Raw genomic sequence first — 9,653 nt, 5'->3', positions numbered from 1 at the left:
ATATATATATATAAACAAGAAACTGTATATATATATATCAGTTAAGTAAAATATATGCAGTTTCTTGTTTTTCCTAAACCAAGAGTTCTGAAATTATGTGTTAGAATTGCCTGGGGAGCTTTTAAAACATGCTGATAGTCAGGGCTCTATCCCAGAAGTTGTGGCTTAATAAGTCTAGAGCAGGGGCTTGTTCCTGGGTATATTTTTAAAAAGCTCCTCAGGGATTTTAGTGTGCTCTTGTGGTTGAGAATCCTTAACCTGACCTCAGTGGGTCTCCATTAGCATGCAGCAGAGTAACCTGGAGGGCCTGTTGAAAGCTTGGAGCCCACTTCCAGAGTTCCTGATTCAGTAGGTCTGGAGTGGGGCTAGATAATTTGCATCTCTAACAAGTGTCCAGATGCTGCTGCTGCGGCTGCTCTGGGACTACACTTGGAGAACCAAGTGCCCTAAACCATTCCTACATCAAGCCCCAGCTAATCCTATAAACCATATCTTTTCCGCTTAGTGTAGACACGCTTATAGATAACCCTTCTCCCAAAACACCTCTATTCCCGTGTAGTTGATATTTCTTTTCTTTGCTGAATTTAAAATATTTTAATTAAAAATATTCTTTAGAGAGGTTTAGTATCAGTTCCTGTTCCTTTCTAGATCTTGCAAAATAGGACCCTTTTTTTTCCTGGTTATATCATTTCTCCCTCTCCAGGTTGTAGGTTCTTTGAGGATGTTTGTACAGTCAAAGCTTACCTGTGCTTCTTAGAACATCATAGGTCCTCAGTAAATGTTAGTCGTCAGTTGATTATGTGTAGAAATTGCATCATCATTACCAAACCCAACTATTTCTAGTTATTTTTATAATGGGATTTAAATATACCAACATATCCAAAATTAGGGTCATAAAATATGTTCACTTAATGAACTATAGAACTAGAAGTATTTGCATAGAATAAGTAAAATCAAGTAGGTCAGCAGAAGTAACTATAAGTGAATCTCACCAAGAAATATAATAATGTTGCTAGGATGACACATCAGCAATAAGCCCTGAAATGTGGATTGATACATGGATTAGTTCAGTAATATAAGCATACACTTAGGCGTTTGAAAATAATGTTACAATATGTACTGGAATAAAGCCACATGAATACATCAATAAATCCATGCAAAAGACCAAACATTCTATTACTTGACAAAACTAATAATACAATGGAATGTAGTGATATAGTCAGTCCCTTAGCAAAAATATCATGAACACCCATAGTGAGAGAAATCAGACACAGATACACACTCAGTGGAAAACCCAAGTATATCTCTGGTGAAAGCAGGTACAGCAAATATGGAAATGGATTTAATTGAATAAACAGTTGAGTGTGTACTTTGGTCCACACATGCTTAAACCCATTGGATTCTTCTTTAGACTTTACCCTCTGTCACCTTTTTTTGGACTGAACTTTGTTATTTGCCGCTGGCTGGCTGTGCCACTTTTGCCCCGGAGGCTGCTGGAAGGATCCTGGCTGAACAAATCTAGTAACATTAATTCCTTCAAAGGAGTTGAAAGAGAGGTTGAATTTAAGAATTAACTCCCAAATTTAGATGAGTCCAAGTTGCCTTGCATCATATTAGTAAGTTTACAAAAGTTTGCTGTAGAGAAAAGGAAGAGGCAGGTGCTCTGGGTTTTGAAACTGGTAGTGAAAGTTGGATGCTTCCTGCCTTGTTAAATCTGACCAAACATGGAAACAACAGGGGAAAGAAGAGTGAATCTGACTATAGTTGTCTTAACTAATCATCATTTGTGTCAATATATATATTTAAAAAACTTCATGACTTCCAAATAACATAAAACTTTGGAAGGTAATGCTTTCAAAATATTTGCTATATGATAACTTTCCTGAGCCATATACTTATGGGTATAGAACTTAAAAGTAGTGTGGCAGTTACATGAAAGCATACAAAGAATATAGGAAAAAGAGGTTATATTAGTTCAATATTGTTAGGACTAAAGGACTCTGATCTAAATCAATATTTTTGTCTCATTTTCTCTATTAAGCGTATGCCACAACCATTAAAAGGGAGAATATCCTACTTTTATTCCTTGATGGTAGGGAGAGCTAAGAGGACACAGGGATGATGAAACTTGCATGGAGCGGGGCAGGGCTTTTCATCTTGTTAATAACTGCATTTCGATTGCGAGTTTATTAGGAAAAAAAATGCGCCAACCTCAAAACTACAGTAGTTCTACCATGAATGTGAGAGAATGGAATCAACTAAGTCCCTAATGTAGTAGGAAAATGAAAACCGGAAGTTGAATAATCGTACATATCCATGTTCTGGTACTGAACATGGAAACTTCAGAGTAGCACATAGTATCACGTAATGTTTTAGACTGTGGCTAGCAAGGGGTATGCATAATTATAGGTAATGCTTAACCCAGTCACCCCTTTGAGTTTCACAAGGTGCAGACCCTATTCACTTAACAAATATTTATTGAGTGCTTACCAAGTACTAGGTATTGTTCTAGCTCTGGAGATATCTCTGGAAGAATAGTAAAAATAAGTAACATAAAAATCACTTTTGTTATGGAGCTTGCATTCTAGTTGGGGAAATACAGACAATTTATACAGACTAATTAAAATGTAGAGTATCATTGGTGGAGGTATTGTGGTGAGATATAAAGCAAGAAAAGAGGGTAGGATAACACCTCTCTCCTTTGAAAAGCACCAGGGAGGGCCTTAGTGAGAGATGACATTTGAGGAAACATCTGAAACAAGATATGCAGACAGCAGTGGAAAGTTACAGGTTGGGGAGAGAGGGATGGGAAGAAAAGGAAGTTATTAATTTTTTTCATGTATCTTTGTACAGTGTCAGTTTTCTATACCTGAATACACAAATATGTTTGTTTTCTTAGGTGTGAGCTGTGGGATAATGGGCTAATTTTATTTTTGTCTCTATATTTGTCTATACTGAAAAACCTAATTAGTGTGATTTTGCAATAACAAAATAGATACTGAAACCCAGACTCATCAAGGCATTTAACTTTTCCTGGAAAGCTAGCTACAGTTAGGTTATAGATTTATGACTATATGTTATGGTTAAATAGTTGAACCTGCCTGGTTAAATTGCCCAGTGAATGTGCTCAGTTCTTTGGCCATTGTGTCCTAAATGAAAGCACTCTATATTTTTTATGGCCAGCATTTTGCTAAGACTCCAACTAGATTAGTCAATATTCACCGATAACAGAGGTATGAGAAACTTTTGAAAAAAACAAAAGGTTAACCCAAGTAGAAAACCAAAAGCAGGTCTTCATGGTTTTTCGAGGTGCAGATTTGAAAAAGAGAATTTTTTACTAACAAACAATAGAGTTGTTACAACATATACATACTAATATTTTCTTTTGTCAGAATTTTAATCTTTGGGATTTTATGACCATCATCTGTATTTTTGCCTGGAATAGAAATGAAACTTGCTGGTGTTGACAGATGTAAGAACAAAATACTACTATGTAAATTTAGTTAACTGTAAACTGTTTTTGAATAACTTTTAGAAGAATTTTCTACAATACACAGTTATTTCTAAAAGTTATTTTTATTACACAAGTTGACTGCCTTCAACTAATCAAAATGTAAAACATTACATTTATGTCCAAAGCCCCTTAAACCACTGCGTCACCCGAAATCCCAATTATCTCCACAAGGTAACCGCTATGATCACTTTGATATGTATTTTACAAACCTTTTCTGTCCATTTACATATATGTGCTCACACTGACAGGACAGTTATTTAAAAATAAATATTTATATATCTGTATCTGTGACTTGCTTTATTCCAACAATACATCTTGGAGATTTTTCCATGCTAGACTATTAAGATCTACCTCTTTCTCTTCCTTTGCTGGACAGCAGTCCATAATATGGTTCTACCATAATTAAGCCATTTCTCTCCTGATGGACAGTTTATTGCACACTTTTCTCAGTTACAGCAACTCAGCAATGAACGTATTTAGCCACTGACTCCACAGTGTGCATGAGCCAGTGATTGGGCACTAGTTCTTGAAGTGGGGTCCCTGGACCAGCAGCATCAGCATCACAGGGGAGCTTATTAGAGATGCAAATTCTCAGCCCCATCTCTGGACCTTCTGACTCAGAAACTCTGAGGGTGGGGGCCAGCAATCTGTATCTTAAAAAGCCCTCTGGATGATTCCGATGCATGATAAAATTTGAGAACCACTGGCAGGAATACGTGTGTACATATACACATAGATGCACACATGTATGTAATAAGTCAGTTCTGCTATAATGTGACATATGTGTTCCTAAACGTCACTGTGCTCTGCAAAATTGTGCAATAAAAGCCACAAGGCTTACAGGAAAAATGGAGTTAGGGACACAACAATCAAAAACTTTATTGGCAGCGCATGAAACAAAAGCTAGGAGCTGAATAAAAACAATAGCGGTTTTATATGTGTTAAATGGGTAAATACATAAATGCCACAATAAATATGGTGCTTTCCCCAGAAAAGAGCTAAAGTTTGCTTATAGAAGCGAGCACTGGAGGGCTTGCCGCTGGCGAGTTATTGTGTAGCGGTAAAAGGAGGGTTATGTGAAATTGGAAGGAAAGTTTTAACACAGACGTGGATGGGTGTGGCTTCTAACACACGAAGCGAATGGAGGTATCTGGTCCGTGTTGGGACGTGTGCACTTTGTGTATTCCTGTGTGGCTCAGTTCATCTGGGTGCAGTTTTCTGCTTCCATCTAGCATTTCTTGAGGAGAAAGTGGTGCATAAGCAAACTTGGACTTGGACTTCTGCCCCAGTTTTCCCCCTAGTGTATCAGTCATATTGGAACAAATTTGCCTTTTCACCACAAGTGTTATGGCAGAACTGACTGTATATACCTATAGATACATTTACACATAAAAGGAACCCATACACAACTGAATGCTGTTTTTTCACTTAATATTTTTTCACTTAATATCTCTCAGAGCGTTTTCTATATCAGCATGTAGCTACTCACTTTTAAAAATGGTATTTAAAGCATTAAGAGATGATTAAATTGCTCTCTAAAATGCGTGCAACAATTTACACTCCCACCAACATGCATCCTACATCCTGGCCAATATTACCTGTTGTCACACTTATTAATTTTTGCCAATCCAGTAGTTAAATTTCTCTTACCTCTCCCTCCCTCTGTCATATTTTTCGTATACATGTATATGTATGTGTGTGTGGTGTCCATATACACACACACACATTTACACTGCGAGGAATGCCTCCCATAAATATACTGATGGAAAAAGGAGCTGCTTTAAAAGTGCGAAGTGGGTGGTCAAGCAGTGCTGAAATGGGGAAGAAAGGAAATAAAATGGATATGCAAGCAAACATAAGAAAAGCCTATTAAAAAGGGAGAGGAAAAAAAAAGAATTCCCTTTCCATTTATTTAATTATTTTTACTTCTGCCTTGGCTAAATACAACTTATCCACTTTATGAGATAAGATATTGAGTTGGCCCTGTTGGATTCGATCTATCACTCTTGCCAGTTGACATCTCCAAAAAAGCAGCTTAAATTGTTAATCCAGTCACTTCAGCAGAACAGTCCTAAGGGCATCAGATTCTTCTGTTGATCAGTGTTGGGTTCCATGGTCCCAACAAGCTGAAAAGATACAGCTGATCGGGGGCGGGGGTGTGTGTGTGATGGCTGTGAGTGTGGGGCCTCTAACAGTAATAGTGGCAGAAATGGAGGCTTATGCAGGTGTCAGCTGTTTCCCTGTAAAGAGGCTGACAATGGACATAAATGCTTCCAGCTGGGCACATTATGGAAGGCTATAATGATTTAATAATTAAATCACATTGGTTTATGATCATTGTTCTTATTAGGAAATATCATTGCTTTTTGATGATTTATTGTGCGAGAGAATGTTCATGTAAACACTGTGGTTTGCATATATGTGTAATATATATTTGCATATATATCTCCAAGTCAGAATGACTTACCAAAAGTAATCAGCAGAAAAAACAAAGGAAAATTGATGTAAAGACGCCACACATATTTAAGGAAATGTAGATATTATGAAGATTAATATGACATTGCCCTTCAAAGTCATATACATTTTCCTTTATGTAAAAGCAGCAGGAAGAGAGAGAACTACTAGCTGGATCCATCTCTGTTCTGCAGTTAGGTTTTTTGCACCTTAAAATCTCAAACTATGATGTTATTAAGAAAATATAAAGAATATATATATGAGTTCCTTAGAATTAACATTTCATTTTAAATTAAGAACTTGCTTTCCTCCTCTCACTTCTCATAGTGTCATGTCATGGAGGGGAAGTAGAAAGAATGCTGAGAGAGAGAAGGAAGGGAAAGAATTTTAACTCATAAAGGAACTCTCAGTCTCAAGGGGCCTTGAGCAGAGGCTCTGAAGCAGGCAAGGACGTTGCAGAAGACGTGTCTCTCGCTCTCTTTCTCTCCCCCTCTTCTCTCTTCTCCCCTCTCTCTCCTCTCTCCCCTCTCTCCCCTCTCTCCCCTCTCCTCTCTCTCCTCTCTCTCCTCTCTCTCCTCTCTCTCCTTCCTCTCCTCTCGTCAGGGTGCTAAATTTAGTGGCAGGTTGCAATGGCAAAGCAAAGCAAAGCATTTCTTCCACTCATCTGCACCCAGGGCCAGCTACATAATTTGCAGGGCCCAGTGCAAACTAAAAATATGGAGGTTCCCTGTTCAGAAAGCAGCAAAAAGTACTATTAAAGGTGCTAAAATAAAAAGCTTTATCCTGCCCTCTTTCTCTATACTTGTCATGGTATTTTTTTATTTGCTATTTAATGTTGTAAGAAAATTAAAAATTTAAATCACCATACTTTTACTATTCATTTCTATATTATGCAATGCCAGTTTTAAATGCAAATATAAGAGCTTTTAACTTGCATGTGGAATCTCTGAAATTATACAGTTTGTATTTTGTAGCTTGTATATACATATGTATTTTGTTCTTACCAGAACAGTGAAAACACTGCAGAAAATTAACTCAGCTGTTTTTATTTCTCCTTTTAATATGCATACATTGTACGAACACTCTCTGTTGAATAAGGAAGGACTGAAAGGAAAAGAAACTGCGGGTCACTCTTTTTCTTTCCTTCTGTGTCGTTGTTTTCAGTGTATGTGCTTGGCCAATATAGGGAAGTAATAGGTGTAAGAAAGAGTATGACAGGGTTTCCTGGTCATTCATATTTCTTAGAATGGCATTGCTACCTTTTGGTGATTGAAGCAAATTCTGGTTCCAATGGAAAGATCCCTCTTGGGGCTGTCAGAGTCCCCACCTTTCAGTCTTAGATGTAACATGCTTACCTTGGACTTGTTTTGAGTCTTCCTAAACTCCCACAAATTGTGGGTCTGCTGGAGTTCTGCGCTCCAGGGGAGTATCAGAATGCTATAGGTGAATTAGGGCATCTAGGACATATCGCTCATGGCTCCTTTGCTCATATGCGTGCTTCCTTGTCCCTTTAGACTCCACCCACAAAATCACATTCAAAGATAAAATTATTAAGAGTTTCAGGACACTGACAGCAGAGCATTAAATCAAGTGCAGGGTCCTTCTGCATGGGTGTGTGTGTGGGGGGGGGGATCCTGTGTGACCGCACAGGTTGTGTGTCCATGAAGCTGGCCCTTTCTGTATTAGCAGCAGTTGCTGGACAGCCGTAAGCTGCCCGCACACTCTGTGTACAAAGGAATCCAGTTCATAGCAGGCTGGACACTGCCAATGGTCTATCTATGGAAAATGATTTCCTTGAAACTGATGTGTAATGTACTTATTTTAAATTCAATTGAATTGATATCATCTTAGAGACAGTTGGATCTCTTGGAGGGCTCCCAGATCCATAAGAGGTACTTTTCAGATGGAACTTTGAAACTTCAAGGCTAAAGCTAGTAGAACCAGATAATCATCAATTCAGTCTCTGTATCCCTTAACAATGTTTTTTTGTTTGCATTTCTCCCAGGATTTCCGGCAGGAGAGCTCCAGAAGCCTTTCTTTTGGGGAACAGAATATCCTCGGTAAGTAAATGAGTAAATTAAACAGCTATTGACATGTAAGGAAGATCTTGCTGCTTGGAGAGATCACAGAAGTCAACAACAACAACAACAACAACAACAACAAACAAAAACCAAAAAACCAGTGGTTCTTCAGCAAAAAGAGGGCATGGAACCTGGCATGGCCGGGCCCCACTCTCATCATTTTAGGTATTCATTTTGTGATTATTGTTACCAGAGTGTATGAATGGACAGGAAAGCCAACTAATACACAGGTAGCTTTTGTTTTTATGCATTTATTCACTTATGCAGTGATTCATACCACAAATATTTGGACTTTGGAGGATTGTTGGGATTTGAGTTGATAGTAATGGGACTAAAACCATTTCAGAGAGAAGAAACAATGTGAGAAAAGGAAAGGAATGTGCTTATAGACTAGCAGAGTCTAGTTTGGCTAGTCCAAGTAGTATATGAAGGGAAGCAGTGGAAAAGAAGTCTAGAAAAGAAGGTTGATGTTTGATATTTGAGAACTCTGAATGCCAAGTAAGGAGCCTGGATGTTAACAGGCAATAGGAAATATTGAAGTTTTTGAGCAAGTGAAAGCAACCAAATTTGTCTTTAGAAATACAACCTGGGTAGATATACAGTAGTTCAAACACTGACAGTGTCTGGAATTAGGGATATCAGTTTAAAGGCCATTGATACCAATAGATTGTAGAATTATATAATTCAGAATTTCCACATCCAGTGGGAATTCTTATAATATTAATTGTCAATAATATCACCACTTTTATTATGTGCCTTTGCTTGCTCTGGTACTTTAATGCACAGAAAATTTAGTCTTGATTTTAGAAGTTTAGTCTCTTGTGTTTTGGTTTGGATAAGTGACAATTTAAATATGATTGTGTAGGTTAAAAAGATATGGGGTCACATAGAAGTACGTATGGTGGAAATGTTTCAATTTGGACTTCCCCAGAAGTAGACCCTGTGACAGGGATTCAAGTGCAAGTAGTTTTTTTGGGAAGTGATACCAGGAAACACCAGCAGGGAGGAGCGAGGAACTGGGACAAGGAGGGAAGGAAGCCAATAAATTTTGTTTTAGGAGTTTTCTACGGCTGCCATAATGAATTATCACAAACTTAGTGGCTTAAAACAATGTAAATTTATTAGCTTACAGTTCTGTAGGTCAGAAGTCCAACCTGGGTGTCACTGGGCTAAACACAAGGTGTCAGCAGGACTGCATTTCTTTCTGGAAACTCTAGGGAAGAACTTTTTTCCTTGCCTTTTCTAGCCGACATTCCTTGGCTCATGACCCTCTTCTTCCATCTTTTAGACTTGCAAAGTTGCATTTCTCTAGTCATTCATTTATAATCGAATCATCTGACTCTCTTCTTTTGTCTTCTCCTCCACCTTTAAGGACCCTTGTGATTACATTGGGCATACTCAAATAATCCAGGATAGTCTCCCTATTTTAAGCTCAGCTGATTATCAACCTTAATTCCCCTTTGCCATGTAATAAGATATCACAAGTTCTGAGGATTAGCACGTGGACATTTTTTTAAGGGTCATTATTCTGCCTACCCACATATCTGTTACAAAGCCAGTTATCATGGTGGGCAGCTGGGGTTCGGTCCTGCTGTGGAGTTGTA

The 9,653-nt window shown here is 38.0% G+C and overlaps 1 protein-coding gene across 1 annotated transcript in view; it reads left to right on the top strand.

Moving 5' to 3' along the window:
* The window catches only part of PHEX (phosphate regulating endopeptidase homolog X-linked), a 173,351-nt gene that overhangs the window by 139,961 nt on the left and 23,737 nt on the right, over positions 1-9,653 (top strand). The window contains exon 16 of the mRNA XM_006911611.2: positions 7,974-8,028. Within this exon, the coding sequence (XP_006911673.1) occupies positions 7,974-8,028 (55 nt within the window). The remainder of the gene's footprint in view (positions 1-7,973; positions 8,029-9,653) is intronic.

Source organism: Pteropus alecto, unplaced genomic scaffold, assembly GCF_000325575.1.
Source record: "Pteropus alecto unplaced genomic scaffold, ASM32557v1 scaffold23, whole genome shotgun sequence".
NCBI lineage: Eukaryota > Metazoa > Chordata > Mammalia > Chiroptera > Pteropodidae > Pteropus > Pteropus alecto.
This window is presented reverse-complemented; position numbering and strand designations above follow the sequence as displayed.